The sequence below is a fragment of the Hibiscus syriacus genome, unplaced genomic scaffold (assembly GCF_006381635.1).
Source record: "Hibiscus syriacus cultivar Baekdansim isolate YM2019G1 unplaced genomic scaffold, ASM638163v2 tig00111758_pilon, whole genome shotgun sequence".
NCBI classification, from domain to species: Eukaryota; Viridiplantae; Streptophyta; class Magnoliopsida; order Malvales; family Malvaceae; genus Hibiscus; species Hibiscus syriacus.
The window spans coordinates 2938757-2958716 of NW_024063170.1; the positions used below are offsets into that span (position 1 = coordinate 2938757).

The following is a 19960-nucleotide window of genomic DNA, read 5'->3' on the forward strand; positions in this document are numbered from 1 at the left end:
ATCGATTACAAAGTCATCAATGGCCTCCACTTCAAACTTCGACTCCGGTCTTGATTCGATGCCCGTCAACAAGCCTCCTTTCTTCAATGGAGCTAACTATGCCTATTGGAAGAATAGAATGATGTACTTCATTCAAGCAAGTGACATGGGAGCATGGAATGCTGTAGAAGAAGGATACATCAAACCTCTCACTCATCCAAGGTTGGAGTGAAGGAGAGACAAGAATGTTCCAGCTCAACTCCAAAGCCATCCATATTATTTTTTGTGCTCTTGGACCAGATGAATACGGAAGAGTTTCATCGTGTACAACCCCAAAGAAATATGGGACAAACTTCAAGTCACACATGAAGGTACAGATGAGGTAAAGAAATCAAAAATTAGTATTCTAACGCATAGCTATGAAAATTTCAGGATGAAACCAAATGAAGACATCAAAGCTATGACGGATAGATTTTCAATGATTCAATGGTCTCAAATCATATGGAGAGATCATCTCAAATGAAAAGCTTGTGAGGAAGTAGTCTACTCCCTCCCAAAATCATGGCAATCAAAGAAGACGGCAATCATCGAGTCTAAGGACCTATCGTCCTTAACTCTTGAAGAACTTATCGGTTCACTTCTCACTCATGAGATGATGCTGAAGATGAGGTGGACCTTGATAAAGTTGAAGAGACACCAAAGGAGAAGGAGAAGAAGAAAAACATTGGAGTTGCTCTCAAATCCACAAAAGATGAGAGTGATTCTAATGATGATGATGACGAGGAAATGGCATTGTTTGCCAAACGGTTCAGAAAATGATGAGACCTTACCAAGGAAGAAAATTCAAACGAAACGAAGGCCTCAAAATGAACCAAAAGAGAAGGACCCAATCATTTGCTATGAATGCAAAAAGCCGGGGCATGTCAAATATGATTGCCCACAATTGAAGAAAAAGGGTCAATCAAAGAATAAGCACAAGGCTCATGTGGCTACATGGAGCGATGAAGAAGGTTCCGATGAAGAGGAACAAGAAGTAGCAAACTTGTGCTTGATGGCATTCGGGGAAGATTCTAAGGTAACCTCTAACTCATCTGATTTTGATGATTTATCTTATGATGAGCTATTAGAGGAATATAATGGGTTGGCTTCGGATTATGAGAAATTATTTTTAAAATATAAAAATGATGTTTCAAAATTGAAAAATGAAAATAAAATATCCAAAACCAACAATAATCTTGAAAGTAAAATTAAAGATTTGCAAATCAAACTAGAAGAGTTTGAAAAGAAAAATTTAGATTTGCAAAATTTACTTTCAAAGGTCAATGATGATCATCAAAAGAAAATTGATGATCTTAAAATCTCTTTTGAAAAAGTTGGAACAAAACGTTTTGAAAAAGGAGAAAATTCAAAATCCACTTTGTTAGAAAAGATTTTAGAAACTACAATCATAGAAATCCTCAACGAACCTTAAATGGTAAAATATTTAGAAGTATATGGGTTCCTAAAGGACTCTTACTAAAGATAAAGATGTCCTACAAAAATGGATACCTAAGGGAACTAGGATTTTGGAAACTAATGAATATGGACCCAAAAGAATTTGGGTACCAAAAATCAAAAATTAATCTATGTTTGTAGGGAAAGGAGCATTGCTACAAGGCACGGGAAACAAATTCAAACTCATGGTACCTTGATAGTGGATGCTCAAGACATATGACCGGAGACAAAAGCCGGTTCATTGAGCTTAACGCCAAAAAATGGAGGAGAAGTGACTTTTGGAGACAATTCAAAAGGTCACATTGAAGGTATTGGTACAATAGGTAATACCTCTTCCATACAAATTAAAAATGTTTTATATGTGAATGGATTAAAGCATAATCTATTGAGTATTAGTCAATTATGCGATAAAGGATTCAATGTCTTATTTGAAATTAATGGTTATAAAGTCATTGACCATTGCATCTAATCGGATTATGCTTATTGGTCATAGAATAGGAAACATTTACATGGTGCATTTAGATTCTATTGATATGACTAATTTATGCCTAGTTGCTAAGGATGAGCATGATAGTTGGTTATGGCATAGGAGACTAGGTCATGCTAGTATGAGTGTTCTGCAACGGCTAATTCAAGGTGATTTAGTTCGAGGGTTGCCTAAGCTTAAATTTGATAATGATAAAATCTGTGATGCTTGTGCTAAAGGAAAACAAAAACGAGTTTCTTTTAAATCTATTAATGATGTATCAACTAGTAGAGTATTACAATTAATCCATTTAGATCTTTTTGGGCCAACTAGAACTACTAGCTTGGGAGGAAAACAATATGCATTTGTCTTGGTAGATGACTATTCTAGATACACTTGGGTTCTATTCTTAAGTACTAAAGATGAAGCATTAGAAAATTTCATCACATTTTCAAAAATAATCCAAAATGAAAAAGGATACTCTATCACTAGTGTTAGAAGTGATCATGGAACTGAATTTGAAAATCTTGGATTTATTGAGTTTTGTAATTCTAATGGTATTAGCCACAATTTTTCAGCACCTAGAACCCCTCAACAAAATGGAGTTGTTGAGAGGAAAAATCGAACTTTAGAAGAAATGGCTAGAACCATGCTTTGTGAAAATAATTTGCCAAAATATTTTTGGGCGGAAGCCACAAATACCGCTTGTTATGTTATAAATCGAGTAATGATTAGGCCAATTTTAAAGAAAACTCCATATGAAATTCTCAAAAATAAAAAGCCTAACATTAGCTATTTTCATCCTTTGGATGTAAATGTTTTGTTTTAAACAACGGTAAAGAAAATCTTGGTAAATTTGATGCTAAAAGTGATGAAGGAATTTTTCTGGGTTATTCCTTAAACTCTAAAGCTTATCGTGTATTTAATAAAAGAACTTTAGTTGTAGAAGAGTCTATACATGTTGTTTTCGATGATAATCCCCTTCCGAGGAAGGATTCTTCTGTTAATGATGATGTAGGTATTGTACAAGCAAATGAACGTTAGATATGACGTTGGAGAATCATCATCAAAAGGAAGAAACAAACAAAAGATGAGGAAACTCATGATCCCCTCGAGAATCCAACCATTGAAGAAAGGGAAGTATCTTTTCCAAGAGAGTACAACTATGTCAAAGATGGTGAAATTATAGGTGATCCATCAAAAGGGGTAACTACTCGATCTTCTCTTAGAAATATCTGTAATTATGTTGCATTTATTTCATGCATAGAGCCTAAGAACATCAAAGAAGCATTAAAAGATGAACATTGGATTATGGCTATGCAAGAAGAATTAAATCAATTTGAGAGAAGTAAAGTATGGACATTAGTTGAAAGGCCTAGTGATAAATCTACTGTAGGTACTAGATGGGTTTTAGAAATAAACTTGATGAAAGTGGTAATATAGTGAGGAACAAGGCTAGACTTGTTGTTCAAGGCTATACTCAAGAAGAAGGCATAGACTATGATGAAACATACGCTCCCGTAGCTAGGATGGAAGCAATTAGAATGTTATTAGCATTGCATGTTTCAATGAATTTAAATTATATCAAATGGATGTTAAAAGTGCATTTTTAAATGGTTTTATAAAAGAAGAAGTGTACGTGGAACAACCTCCAGGTTTTGAAGATTCAAATTTTCCGGATCATGTTTTAAAATTGACAAAAGCTCTTTATGGTTTAAAACAAGCTCTAGAGCTTGGTATGAAAGATTGTCAAATTTTTTAATTGAAAAGGTTTTTTTAAAAGGAAAGGTTGACACTACATTGTTTTTAAAGAGAAAAGGTAAAGATTTATTAGTAGTTCAAATTTATGTTGATGATATAATATTTGGTTCTACTAATGATGTTCTTTGTCAAGAATTTTCTAAGCTAATGCAAAGTGAGTTTGAGATGAGCATGATGGGGGAGCTCTCATTTTTCTTGGGACTCCAAATCAAGCAAAGAAAAGATGGCATCTTCATTAATCAAGCTAAGTACGTCAAAGATATGCTCAAGAAGTTTGGACTGGAAAATGGGAACCTCATAACACTCCAATGAGCTCTTCAACAAAGCTTGACTTGGATGAAGGAGGTAAATGTGTAGATGTTAAATTATATAGGTCAATGATTGGCTCTTTGCTTTATCTAACTGCAAGTAGACCGGACATTATGTTTAGTGTTTGCTTATGTGCTAGATTTCAATCATGTCCTAAGGAATCACATTTACTAGATGTTAAGAGAATCTTTAGATACCTTAAGGACACTCCTAGTTTAGGACTTTGGTATCCTAGAGACTCTAGCTTTAGCTTGCATGCTTTTTCTGATACGGATTATGGAGGATGCAAATTAGATAGGAAAAGCACCTCCGGTACTTGTCAATTCCTTGGAAATATGTTGATTTCTTGGTTTTCAAAGAAACAAAATTGTGTTGCATTATCTACCACTGAAGCAGAATACATTTCAGCCGGTAGTTGTGTGCACAAGTTTTATGGATGAAACAACAACTTTTTGATTATGGAATTGAAGTAGGTACCATTCCTATCAAGTGTGACAATACTAGTGCTATTTGTCTCACTAAAAATCCCATCCAACACTCTAGAACTAAGCACATTGAAATAAGACATCACTTCATTAGAGACCATGTCACTAAGGAAGATGTAGTTCTAGAATTTGTTGATACTTTGCACCAATTAGCGGATATCTTTACAAAACCCTTAGACAAGGAAATATTTTGGACACTTAGGAGAGAATTAGGTTTGACCAACCTATCTTCACTTAGTGTTTAAAATAATTGTAGCACTTTTAATAAATCTTGAAAAATGCTTATAATAATAATTTTTGATTGCATTCTTGCTATAGTTAGGGGGAGTTTGTGATTCTTAATGAAAATTAATTTTATGTTCAAAAACAATTAAAGACTAATTTAATTATTTGAACATAATTAATGTTTGATATATGAGTTGCCAATACCACTAGAAAAGATTAATTTAGCATTTGTGCTTAAAAAAATCGGATTTTAGCATTTTGGTGCAGAGGGAATCGATCCCCCCATGAGGGAACCGATTCCTCCTTTGAAGGGGAACCGATTCCCCCCACAGGGGAATCGATACCCCCCTGGGGTTCTGCTAAAATCGGGCAGAATCACCCCCAAACTCTCAAAAACCCTCTTCTCTCTCTCTCCGCCGTTCTCCCCTCTAAAACCCCTCAAATCTCCATTTTTGCTTCAAATCAACGATATTAATCGGAATTTGCTTCATAAATCATCTTCCAAACCTGTTGGAATCATTAAAATCGTGCAAACAACATCTAAATCCCTCAATCTTCATATTTCAAGGTAAATTTTTCTAAACTCTTTATTTCATTATTTTTGAACATAGGATTAGTTTCAATTAGTTCTAGGTTGAAATAGTGGTCGGGCATTGATTATTTAGTGATTAGAAACTAGATGTTACAACTAATTTCATCAAAAACACAAGAATTTTTCAAATTTTCAAAATTTTCGAAATAAAAAAAAAAATTGTTATTATTGTGTTTTGATCAAATTATATTGTTGTTATGAAAAACTATACATATATTGTTTCTCAAAACCATATTTTTCAAAAGCTTTTCAAAAACTTTGCCCATTAGGATTAATTTAGAGAATCTTGAAATATTGAGGACTCATTTGAGTTTTGGGATTAATTGAATTGCATACACTTGTTTTAAAATTGCAGGTTATTATATCTATTCCGATTTCCTTCACCATGTCAAATCCTAAACGTCCTAGGTCTTCATCTAGTCGTTCCAGTCGTCAACCAAATCCACCTCCAAATCCTCATTCTATTCCAATTTCTAATCCCAATCCCACTGATCCTAATTTGACTATCCAAATTCGTGTTTCAATCATCCTGGGTCTAGAAATCACCGATATTGGTATTATCAGTATTTCGATTCTTACAAAATCCGGGAAGAACGTATTCCTTCTCGTCAAGCTATGTTAGCTATCAATTTTAAATATCTTCCCATTTTACAAGAATGGAAATTTGATAAACTATTTGATCTTGAACCCATCGTTTACCATCAACTTGTTCGTATATTCTACTCTAATGCCGTATGCGTTAAAAACCAAGCTGAAACCGAAACCATAGGAATTCGTTCCTACCTTCTAGGACAATTCTATATATTGACCCGGCATATATAGCCAATACTTTTGGATTAGATAATGATGGTATTTCGAATGAAAAACAAATCTTAGGTTCTCGTTATAAAAGAAGAGATAGTGCGAGTGTCTTAGACCTACATGAGCGTTTTCTTCATCTAATGATTTCTTGGTGGTTTCGACCATCCGGAGGTCGTTATTCTACTCTTAGAGCTTTGGATCTTTGGTGGTTACATTGTTTCGAAAACCGTATTAAAATTAACCTACCTCAGATTATTTTTGCTGAAATTGTTGAAACCGTAAATCTTGTTCCTAACAAGAAACACTGTTCATCTCTAGTTTACGGTTGCTTTTTGAGTAATCTGTTTTCCAAAGCTGGGCTTAGAGTCGGTCTAGATGCCGTTTTTCCTCTTAAGAAACAAATAAATCTTCTTTCCTTAACGAGAGCGGGATGGGTAAAGGACAAAGAAACCGGTGAATGGGTTCGTTCTTCTACTCCGGGAGCTAGTTCTTCAAAACTCCACCCGAGGCTGACGAAGATCCCGAGTTTGAACAATTAATGAGGATATTGATGAAGCTGAAGAAGAACCTGAACAACCCGAAGAGCAGCCGAGGAGCAAGCTCAACAAACGCATCAAATGCCTCCATATTTTCAATCCTTTATGGAGACATTCGATTTCCGATACGCTACCATGGACTCGCGCTTTTCCTCTATAGAGTCTCATTTATCCACAATGGGAGCTCAACAATTAGAGATTCTTCGGGAGATGCGTACAAACAATGAATCAACCAACGCTCGTATCAATGAACTCACACACGAGATGGCCGCTATGCGAGCCCGTTTTCCTCCTACCGATCCGGATGCTTGATTTTATGTTTAGCTTTAAAACTTTGAACAAAATGAATATTGTTTCAACATTTTGATTTGTTTGATTTTGTGGATTTTGGATATATGAATGGTGTGAACTTATATGTTTGGTGTGTTTTATACATTTCTGCATTATTTACATTATCATTAGCAATATGACCAATTTTGCCATATCACATTATTTATGAATATTGATTTATGAAACTAATGGCTAACCTCTCTTTTGATTGTGATCTTAGCAGCTTAAGCTTATAATTAATAAATCAATTGGCTAAATGATTTTCAAAACCTTGTTTTACATTGTCTTTTTGATTTAACAAAAAGGGGGAGAAGAAGAAGTGTTAAAGTAAGGGGGAGTAATTTCAAAACTTGATTTCAAAAATCTTAAAATGTTTTGTTATATCAAAAAGGGGGAGATTGTTGAAACATTTTAAGATTTCGATATAACAAATTAAGTTAAATGAATTTTAAGATTTTCCAAATGATTTTCTAAGTATATTCGATATAACTATTCGAATATCAAAACATTACTCCAAATATTTCAAAAATCATTTTTGATCCTTACTTAAGTGTAAAATTAAGTTTTAATCATAAAACAATTTCAAAATATTTTACAAAGTATTTCGAACCAATTCAAAGCCAAAAATTCCAGAATACTCAGAGGGAACCGATTCCCCCCATAGGAGGAACCGATTCCCCCTGAATGGTTTGGCTCTGAGATTTCCAGAATGCTCGGAGGGAACCGATTCCCCCCAAGGGGTACCGATTCCCCCTTGTTCAACGGTCGAAATATTTGAATTTTACACTTAGGGAACCGATTCCCTATGAGAGGGAACCGATTCCCCCCACTGTCCAAGCTGTTTTATAAATGTTTTCACACTAAAACGGCTATAATATCTTCTCTAATTTCCCCAACGTTCAGAAGTGATCCAAGGTGTATTTAAGCAAGCTTAGAAGCCATTGATCAAAAAACAAGAAACATCAAGCAACTAGAATCAAGAGAGAATCAAAGAGAAAGCATCAAACCTCAAGTTTGAGCATTTCAAGCCCATTTTCATTCAATATTCATTTTGCTTTCAAGAACACTTTTTGTGCTCAGTTGTATTCATCTTTGAGTGTTCTTTTCTTTGTTCTAGAATTGTGCAAACATCTTACCTTGTGAGGTTTTCTTGTAAGTTTGCAAATTTGTAATCTTCTCTTTGAGAAAAGAGTGTTCTCAGAGTTGGGGTATACTCTTGAGGGAATTGTAAGGTTATCTCTTTGGCCTCAAAAGAAAGAACAAATTAGTGAATTTGTTGGAAAATCCTTAGTGTGGATAGCTAAGGTAGTGGACGTAGACTTTGTTTGAGAAAGTCGAACCACTGTAAATCGCTGTGCAATTACTTTCAATTTTCTGCAAAAGCTTCCACAAAATTTTTATTGCCAATTCACCCCCCTCTTGGCCAATTTCGTCATTCGATTAACTCAACAGCATGTTTTCAAAAGAATATATTGTTTAAGCTATGAACAGTTTTATAAATGTTTCGAATAGTTATATGTAAATAAATAAGTGAAATATACACGCTCTGATTGGTTTTGTAATAATGAAAATGTCTTTTATGTAAATTAGTCATTTATATGTTATAAAAGTTTTAAATTACTCACTATTTTATACAAGTACATGTTTTAAAAGGTCAATGTGACACCTCAGATTCGTATCCAGGTCGGATACAGGTTGGGGTGTTACATTTAATGATATTAGAGCTACGGTTTAGCCGATTCTAGGCATAAATCGAAGTAAAAAGTGTTTTAAAAAAGTATACATGCCAACATAGAGTGAATAATTTCTGATCTGATAGTGTAATGAGTGTATTGTCTAGCTAATAGAATTAAAATGTTATGTTATATTAGATGTATGATCATGAGAGATTCCAAAGTGAAGCACAAGGTAATAGACTGAAGGTAATAGCTTTCACCTGCCCTGGCCAGGCAGGGAGAAGAGCGAAAAACCTCAGGAAGTGCCTGTATAAATTTAGGGAATGTCTTCACCATGTTTAAGAATATTCTGATGAATTTTCAATTTATATTTTTTTTAACTCATAGAATGAATGTATCGAATTTGTTGAAAAGTTAAGAGCACCCGAGTTCAAGGATGGATTTGAGGAAGGTTCTGTTGTTACAGACCTATGGTTAGATGATATGATAGAAGGTTTTTATTTCTCCAAAGAGGAGAAATTAAATTGAGTAGTTTCGTTACTACTTTGACAAGTTAGAGTATGGCGGATAAATGAAGCTCGAATATATGAGCTTGAAGCAAGGGAATTACCCATGCATGTGTATGAAAGTAAGTTTGATAAGTTAAGCAGATTTATTGTTGAATTGATTCTGATTAAGAAGGATAAAAAAGATATATGTGATTGATTGTTTAAGACTTGTGCCTTAAATTAAAAGAGTTTTACTGGTTTTGAAATTGTTTTCATTTCAAGAAATGGTTGATCGTGTTAAAGCACTAGAGAGAGCTAAGAATAAAAGGATTGGGAAAAAAATATCAGATGATTAAGAGAATTAGTGCTTCATAGAATTTTAGCACCATCAAAGAAAGGTAGAGATTCTGGTTCAAATTTAAACCAGACATGAATTAGTTGTATTCTCCGTCAGAGAATCAAATCAGATGAGAGTTCGACAGACTCCAACAGTAGGTTTGATCTTGAAAGATTAAACTAAGAGTTAATTGAGGATAAGTCAGGGTTAAAGACAACCCTTGTGAATTGGGTTAAAAGCTCTTTCAGAAGTTATGTAAATCGAAGCAGAAAAAGTACTTTAAATGGATTAGATGAGTATTGAAATCTGGTGATGTTTTAAACAAGTGAAGGAATGGATTAAGTGCTTTGCTAGAGATTAAATAAGGTGAAGGATAAGAAGTATTTTAAATGTATCAAGTGAGGTAGATACTGTTTTTTTTATTTAAGATGGAAAGAGTTAATGTTGGCTAACAAGATTATGGGACGGAATGTATTGAAATTTCAAGATTTCAAGATATGGTAGGTTATGATAACCAAATATGAAGTAAATCTAGATACAGTTGTATGTTGTGATTATAGTAATGTGATAGAGTGAAGAAAGTGAGGATTCAAATGTTTGAGTAAAACTAAGGATTGATAAGAAGAGTTTAAGTATGGGTACATCAATGATCAGTTTATAAATAAAGGAAGTTAGAATGTTAAGCTTGAATAATGGAAGTGACATGGTGTATGAGATTGAATGTTTATTTGAATAGTTGAGTAAACTATTGTTGAAATTATTTCGACTGCAAAGAATGTATATGAATGGTTCGATGAAGGTTTACGGTTTAGATTGGAAGAATCGATGTTGACTAACAGAGTTATAAGATAGTAGTGTATTAAAGTTAAAGGATTAGAAGATGATTTCAGGGTAAGCTAATTATGTATGGTGTGGATTGAGATATGGTTATGTATTTTAATCATTGAAATGAAAGGTAATAAAGGAGACAAGGCATAATACTGTATATGAATGAGAGTATGGGTTCAATAAGTGAATTACACTGGGTTGATTTTAACTGAAATGATGTTTATGATTAATTTGATCAGGGCTTACGCCCTAGATTGAAAAGTTGTTATTAATTAGTTGTAATGGCATTGATGTTAGAGTTATCAGATTTGAAGGAAACATAAAGTAAGTTAATCAAATGAGATACGAATCTGGATGTGGTTGTGTATTTTGATCATATAGATATGATATAGGCAAGGAGATGAATATTTATGTATTTTAAAGAAAATTTTGGAGGAAGAAATACAAGAAAGATATGATAAGAATGAGGTTCTGTATAAATGAAGTTGATTAGTAAAGTTATAAAGATATAATAAAGATTGGTAACCAGAGATAAGTTTAAGTGATAGGAATAGAGTATGTGAAAATGAAAGAAAGATATGATTAGTGTATAAGAAGATTTTGATTTATGAAGGAAATGAAAGAATGAAGTTTAAAGAATCAGATGTGATAAAGGTTATGTTGAGATATAGATTATAAGTTTAACTAGAAGTAAGAAAGGTATGTCAGGTGATATGAGAAATTGTTTAGTTATGCAAAGTGTATGTTTAATCAGTTATGATGAAGATTTAAGGTTATGTTTCTTGGTCAAGTGGATGTAGTCAGAGAAATGAAGAAAGATTCATACGTATTAAGGAAGTTTTGGAGTCAGTCAAGTAAGAATGAAATAAAAGTTTGGTGATTCTTGAAAGACAATTGAAGATTGATAAGGAATTTGATTGATTTATGAGTTTGAGTAATAAGAATTAATGTTATTGTCTATCTGATAAGTGACATGATAGGAGATATAAAGTAAAAAGGTAGTTGAATAATTGAAAAGATAAGAACTAAGTTATTAATGATGATACAAAAGATTAAGTTCAGAAAGCAGCATGAGAACGTTAGAAGATATGTTTTCTCAGGATGTGCAGTGAAAATTCAGGGACGAATTTTCTTAAAAAGGAGGGAAGATTTGTAACATCCTCAATATCAGGCTAGTGACCTAAAGGTGAATTTTGAAAGCATTGTGTTCAATTTCGAAATAAGTTAAAAGTTCATAATTTTAATTGGAGAATTTTGAGTTTGGATTTAATAGTAAAGTTTGAAAGTGATAAGGGTATTATGGTATTTTCTAAGAGAATATTTTTTATTTCTCTTTTAGGGGATATAAAAACGTGGGAAATGAGGGAAATGAGTTTCCAGAGTTTTCTTCTTCTCCTTTCTTTTTCACGCGTGGAAGCCAAGAGCAAAGGTGAGAATTTTTATTAGTTGATTATTATTTGAATTCTAAGTTGGTTTTGATTCTTTGGAACGTAAGAAAGCTTAAAGAAGTCTAAAGATAAGTGAAAACTCAAAGATGAAGAGATTAAAGAAAATGGGTTTTTAATTGAAATTTTGAATAAGAAGGTTTAAATGAATTTGGAGGATGAATTTGACTTGTCATCTATAAGAATAAGAAGTTAGAAGTGTTAGAATTAAGTTTGGATAACATGGAAAATTGTGTATGATTATTGATTTCCATATGAAAGATGGAATTTAGAGGTTAAAGATGAGATAAATGAATATTAATGAGTTTAAGTATGTATATGTAAGTTAGGAATATGAAAGGGGTTGAAATATGAAGGATTTAATCCAAAAAGAATGAATTTTCGGGTTCAAAAAGAGGATTCTGGGCAGAGTGCATCGATGCATATTCATAGTGCACCGATGCATCAAGGTTAAAACCCAGAAATTATTTGAAGGTGTATCGATGCACAAGTAGTGCATCGATGCACTCTTTTAATCTAAAAACATCGAATGTAATTGGTGCATCGATGCATAAGGCATGCATCAATGCATCCCAGTAATAAACAAACATCGAATGTATTTTATGCACCGATGCACAGGTAGTGCATCAATGCACCGATAGGGAATGCATCGATACACTGTGTAGTGCATCGATGCATACCTTCATTAAAAGATGAAATAGGCTTTTCTTTTAGCCTAATAAGTGACAATTTAGAAGATATCAATTAGTATACTGATATATATCAATGTATTATTATGATGTAGATATAGAATAAAGCTTGTTCCGGAATAATTTAAGGATTAAGATTGATTCAAAGCAAACAAGGCTCAGGTGAGTGCACATTATTTAGTATATGAGGTTCAATGGAAAATAAGACTTGCGATAAGTCTATTTCCAATAGTGAAAAACATGAATTCATAGAAGAATGTATTGGTTATGATTTATATGTGTGCATAAGTATATGTGTTATTGATATGAATATGGTAAGTAAAAGGGATTAATGGTGATGATAAGAATAATAATAAGGATAATGAAATGATAGGTATATGTGAATATAGGTATTGATGTGATTTTGTATGTATTGTAAGATGATATGTTTATGTGATAACATGATAAGATGACAATGATTTACATGTCATATGAACACATGAGAAACGTTATGAGCCATATGAAAGAGAAAGTATATGTGATACATGAGGGTGAATCCTATGTTTATATGAATATGAACTCATATGAAAATTGACATGAACTACGTGATTACATGTATATGTGAATGAAACCATGAGCTTATATGAATATATGATATGGTTACATGAATATGTAAAAGGATATAAAAGATAATGCCCATGTTATGTGTCATGAGAGCTAGGGGTATAGTTGGCATGCCAAGAGTCGAGGGTCTATATGGTCCTTCGAGACATATATGTATTCTTTGGAACATGTGTGAAGTCTGGTGAGGCACATACTTGATCCTTGGCATATGTATATGATTCTTAAGGAATGATATGTGGTCCTTCGGGACATATATGTATTCTTTGGAACATGTGTGATATTGATTGTACAAATGGTAACTTATAAGACCATATGATGAAAGGAATCAATGATAGTGATAAAATAAGAAATAAATGAAGATGATTATATAGTTGCTTGGGTGTACGTGTTTTATGATAATATATATATATATATGGTTTACATGACATGATATGTATATGTGCAATTGGTTATGGTATATGTTATATGATATGGACATAAGAGATCATAGGAACATGAGATCAGAGATATGAATGATAATGACATATATGTATGCATATTCGTTACATGTAAAAGTATGAGTGGTATGAAATGATAGTAGTAATTGTTTAGGTATGATTATTAGTTACCGTTTACCTTATATGTTTATATGCCTCACTAAGTCTTTGACTTAGCGTGTAAGTGATTTACACGTAGGTTTCGAGAAGAGTAAAGAGCAATGTGGAGCAAGACATGTCAGTTCTCCTTACTAAAGGTCAGATCAGAAAAGAGGTGAATAATATGTATTTTAGTATATAAAGTTCTAGTTGGCATGTTTTCAAAAGAATATATTGTTTAAGCTATGAACAGTTTTATAAATGTTTTGAATATTTATATGTAAATAAATAAGTGAAATATACACGCTCTGATTGGTTTTGTAATAATGAAAATGTCTTTTATGTAAATTAGTCATTTATATGTTATAAAAGTTTTTAAATTACTCACTATTTTATACAAGTACATGTTTTAAAAGGTCAATGTGACACCTCGGATTCGTATCCGGGTCGGATACGGGTTGGGGTGTTACAAATAACAAAGTTGAAAGTTTAGTAAGATTCTTAATTTTAAGAATCATGATGAGATATGGAAGATAAAGATGGTTTATATGAATACAAGTTGGTCTAAGTAATGGTATTTGAGTTTAATGACATGATAGGGGCTTAAAATATAAGAATTGAATGAATAGTTAAGGATTTTCGGGTGTAAAATACAAATTCTGGGCAAAGTGTATCGATGCACATTCAATGTGTATCGATGCACTTTCAAATAAATGAACATCGAATGCAATTAGAACATCGAATGCAATTAGTGCATTGATGCATCCTCTTAAGATTAAAACATCGAAGGTGAATTGTGTACCGATGCACAGGTAGTGCATCGATGCACACGTTAAGAAATGCATCGATATAATATAGAGTGCATCGATGCATTCCTTTATTAAAAGATGAAAATAACTTTCTTTTAGCCTAAGAAATGATAGATTATAATACATCAATTGGATACTGATATGTATCAATGTATGATTATATAGATATCGAGCACGAACAAGTTCCGGAACGATTATCAAGTTAAGATTCGATCGAAAGAGAGGAAAATCATAAAAGGGGATTGGAACATAGTGAGGCCAAGGTGAGTGCATACAAGTTAGTTTATGATGTTTAATGGAAATAAGACTTGCGACGAGTCTATTTCCTATATTAGAATGCATGATTTTATGATCATATGCATATATTTGATTTGGGTATATGTGATATATATTATAGTATGTATTAAATGATTTGTGTGAATACATGTAGTGTGATAAGTTATAGGAATTCATGTGAATGATCTATATAATTACATGGGAATATGAAATAGGTTATATGATAGGTGACCATACATGTTACATAGTAAATGTGAACAATTATAAGAATCAATATAATAGATTTATATGACTACATGAGAAGGGTGATGAGTTAAATAAGATTAGACTATAGAGTAATAGGAGAATAATATATTAGTGAAGGGAATTGAGTATAAATGATGATGCCAAACTATAAGATAAGTGTTATAGAGAAGAAGTATACTTAAAGAGAATTATGGTATAGGAGTTATGTAAAATTTAACTAAATAAATAGATTAACTTATTATACAAATAATATTAGATATGTGATATAAATTATATGTTATGATATAAATAATTATGAGAATAAATGGAAAAATTAGACAAGATAAGTATTTACTTATAGGATAATATGAGATTATAAGAATATATAGTATAACTTTATGAGGAAGAATCGAGTGTTATATGATTTAGGTATGGAAATGATCTATGTGTAAGTAAATTACGTAATTATGTGACTGTGTGAAATGGAGTACACTAGGTAATTATAAGGTATGTGAATATATGTATATAAGATAAGCCACATGACTATGAATTAGGTGAAATTAAATGGTGAGAATGATATGACAGAAAGTTATAAGAGAATATTTTATGAAAAGATATAAGAACAAGAATAAGCTATGTGATATGTAAGTATTATGAAGATGTTCTACGTGCAAGTGATCTACGTATATGTGTGATTTATATGGAAATGAACTACTTGACTACGTGTGATCTTATAAAAATGTAATAATAAGACATGTGACAAGAGATGTATGATTACATGAAGGTATGATATAAGCTATGTGAAAGGGATCTATATGCCTATTTGATACGAATGTGTTAATATGTGACAAACATAAATATTAATGCCCATGTTATGTGTCTTGAGAGCTAGAGGTATAGTTGGCATGCCAAGAGTCGAGGGTCTATGCGGTCCTTCGGGACATATATGTATTCCTTGGAACATGTGTGATGTCTTTTGAGACACATACTTGATCCTTTGTATATGTATATGATTCTTAAGGAATTTTTTACATGGTCCTTAGGGACATTTTATATGGCACTTCGGTGCAATTCTACGCGGCACTTCGGTGCAATTCTACGCGACACTTCAGTGCAATTCTACGTGGCACTTCGGTGCATTTATACGAGCTATGGTGACAGCATTAGTGCACAACCTCTAGAGACTCACATATCAATAGTTCTCACATATGTACATGGGCTAATCAAGAAATGATAACAAATATATATTGTGATATGATAAATTTTATAGTAAGGACATGATGAGGTATAGGTATAGTATATGATTAAGAAGGTTAGGTATATGTGCTATGTGATTAATGATGATTTATATGCATGCATGTACTTCTTATATGATTTATATGATGATGTATGTATTGCTTGGTTAATTGAATAATATGTTGAGTAAGAAAAAAAATAGATATAAGAGGATATAATTATAAGATATAAATGATAAAAATATTGTTAGTGAACTAAGGTTAGAGATTTAAAATAATGTGTGATATGTATATGTTATATATAATGTTATATTGTTTTGATGTGGTATTATAAGATGATATGTTCATGCATGTGTAAATAGTTAGAGTTCTTTTATAATTTAATGACTCACTAAGTCATAGACTTAGCGTGTGATTGTTTCACACGTAGGTTACAGAAGCGAGAAGAGAAGCGAAGAAGAGCAAGACATGTCAGCATCTCTCTTACAAAATTTCAGATCAGAAAATAGATGATTTAAATGTTTTTGGTTATTTTGAATATAGTTGGCATGTAATAATTGATTGAGTTAAATATGCTCTGATCGATTTTAGTTATTGTGATCAATTTATGTAAATAAACTGCTTTTACTTTAATGAGAGTTTTAAATTTTCTTTGAATTTTGTCAAGAGCCAAAGTTTGAGAAGTCAATGTGACACCTCAGACTCGTATTCGGGTCGGGTACGGGTCTGAGGGTGTTACAAGATGAATTTCCTTCTAAATCCCTTGAAACATCAGAAAAACCTTCATCCACCGTCTCCACTTTAATCTTAATCTGATATGGCCTCACATTCGTGTTAATGGTTATCGAGTTTAGAATGTCAAAAGGACTTGTTGCCCTTATAATCATTCAAGCCACCATGCAATCAGTTCTTTGAAGGGTCTCATCCCTTATCTTCATCATCTCCGCCTATCTTGAAGCCAAACCGGAAAAGAAAACTTCACTCCAACAATTCAGAGAACCCCAATTAGTGATACTAAACAAAAAGTCATTAGCATCCCCTTCTATGGACATCGGAAAAAACCAATCGAACCAAACATTGATCTCTGTAACTTTTCCTTCCAACGCTTCCTTTTTAGCTTCTTATGTTGGAAAGGTAACCAAATAGACATTCCCTGCATAACCCCATCTCACCACTTTTGCATTAAACCCATCACTTCAAAGCGCTTCCTGCATGAGCTCCACATAGTAGGATTGTTTGATTATGTCGGTTAGCGTCCTAATCCAACTTCTCTCCTCCTTTGGAATGTAGACATTCAATGGGTTCTTCGGTATTACTCTTCCACTCTTCTTACTACTTCGCAGATCTTCTTATCTCATCTCATTCCCCATTACCATATCCCTGTAAGAACTCTCATCCCGAAACTTATTAAACATCACCTCTCTCTCTTCACACCTCTTCTATGAAACATATATCCGTTTCTTCACCCCTTCAGCTTCTGCTTTAGTCGGGCTTTTCCAAGCCTACAGCTTTTGGTATTTCGCCACCCTGACCGAAACCCTCATCCCATTTAACATCGCATTATCCATCTTCTCAATGACATAGACCATATCTTGCTGACTTGCAAAGTGGACAAAAACGAAAGTATTGTTCCTATACTTTGGTCTGCTATCAGCTACAGGAATGTAAACCTTTGTAACCTTGCTATGATGTTTGAAAAGTTCCCATAAGGCTCTCCTCGTTACTTGTCTACTCAAATTATTTACGAAAACTGACCAGGCGCTCCAGTGGGGAGCGAACCGTTGCTTTGACTCACGGACAATTTTCTTAAATCCTAAAATAACATAGGGTATGAATGAAGGTGTTCAATTGGTTCTTCTTATGCTCATACTGAAATAATATGATCAAGACCCCCAACAAGTTCAATGCAAGGATGCTATATTCTTCAACAATGATTATGGGGCCATAATGCTGTTATGAGAACTTCTAGTGTTACAATGATCTAAACAAAATAACCACATGATCAACTGCAAGAATATTAGGAATGGGAAGAAATAAACATGAACAAATCGTAATACTGATAATTGCTATTCCAGGTATAGAAAATAGACAAGTCAATAAGATTCAGAAGATTATAATTATTATTGAAAAGATACAAACAGTAGTCATAATTTACACTGGACTTCAACTGGAAAACCAGTTAAGGTATCAGTTACAATGCAAGCAAAGGAGAAAAGTCACAGCTAAATCAACAATCCTTTTTTGCCAATGTATACAAAGAAAATAGGAACTCTCAAACTCAAGTAGTCTACATCCATCAACATTTTTTCTTCTAATTAGTCTGTCCATTCTGGACACCTAGGCCATACAACACACCTGCATATTTCTCTGTGGAGCCGTTGAAAAAGTTGTCTCTCAACTTCCTAAACGTACACGATGTGAGCAAGCTATCCGAGCCGGCTTGATGACACACACCAACTCTTTTCACTTCCAACAACTCGGCAAGCTTGTTCAATCCACCGTGAAGGCTGTTGCAAAACTTCATCATATGCTTGATATCATATACCACTGGAAAATATATATTAATCAGATCAAAGAATCCGGCTTGACTATCAGGCAAACTCTTGCAGGTCAAAAGCTTAAGCAAATACCCGAAGTCATATCCACTATGAAAAGTGACCCAACTCACACTATCATTCAGCACGACCCCAGACGACATCAAAAGCTCACCGAACCGCTTCACATCAATACCCCTCTCATTATTCTTCTTGAAATCAATCCCACACTGACGCAACAACTCAATGGAATCGCTGGCAAAGATATCTTCGCTTAAATTAAATTCACGGAAATTGAATTGCCAAATGCAAGGGTCTTCAGTTCCACAAGTGGGAAGATTCCCGTGCTCATCAGAAAAGGTGAGACCCAGCTGGATCAATTTCAACATATCCACGTTATCCTTCAAAGTTTGGTAGTTAAAATCATTTATGTTCTTGAAAGTTCCCACTGGGCGTAGAACCACACCCGGGAACTCGGTATCCATAGCCACATAATTGTATTTATCAACAATTTCACGGATTAAAGCAAACTCTTCTTCTAGATTATCGTTCCAAACTTCCCGAATATGAACTGAATCAACTTTGGGCAAATTCGGCATTTCCAATAGAACAAATCAAATCTATAAACAATACCAAACCCAGATCCGTGAACAAAACATAAAGCAACATCCAAAATCCCAAACCTCAAAAAAGCTGGAGGCTTTAAAGCTGAGGTTCACAAAGTGGTACCGTTTTAGACGTCGGAAGTAGATCTGAAAAACAACGACAAAGAAAAGTAAAGCAAAAAAGACAGAAAGGTGATTTCAACTCGTGTGTCCAAAATGAAACCCTAGAAACAAGGAACGAGAGAAAAGGAAACGAAATGGAAGGAGAAGAGATCTGACCTTTGATCTGTGAAATCGGCCCTTGCAAATAACAGATCTCGGAGGGATCTGAATGATGATTGAGGAGTAAATTTGTTTTTTGTTTTTTTTGGGTCAAAGAATCAGAGGAGTGGGAAAATGAGCGGAAACGCGGACGAGGTCCGATTTATTGAGGTGTGCGTTCTTAAAGACTTGAAAGGACAGTGGTTAAAAGGGCCACGAAAACGTGTCACTGCGTCTATGGCCCAAAACGTGCACCACGGTCTGTCTGTATAATATTCCTTCTCAGCCCACTAAAATTTTATCCTTGTATTTTTAATTTTTATTTTAAAAATAAATGGTATAATTCTAGTTTTAGTCCCTATCATTATGAAAACTTCAGGATTTAATTAATCTACC

The 19960-nt window shown here is 33.5% G+C and overlaps 1 protein-coding gene across 1 annotated transcript; it reads right to left on the minus strand.

Annotated features, from left to right (window-relative positions):
• Positions 1–18305: 18305 nt before the first annotated feature.
• LOC120169257 (probable CCR4-associated factor 1 homolog 7) lies at positions 18306–19714 on the minus strand. Its single transcript, XM_039177451.1, has 2 exons — positions 19583–19714; positions 18306–19450 (listed from the first exon to the last, which is right to left on the minus strand). The coding sequence occupies exon 2, from the start codon at positions 19295–19297 to the stop codon at positions 18476–18478; it is 822 nt and encodes a 273-aa protein (XP_039033382.1). The 5' UTR covers positions 19298–19450; positions 19583–19714; the 3' UTR covers positions 18306–18475.
• Between the last annotated feature and the right edge of the window lie 246 nt (positions 19715–19960).

Bases quoted from the DNA above. Each gene is read 5' to 3' on its own strand.
- LOC120169257 (XM_039177451.1), bottom strand. From the start codon at position 19,297: ATGCCGAATTTGCCCAAAGTTGATTCAGTTCATATTCGGGAAGTTTGG.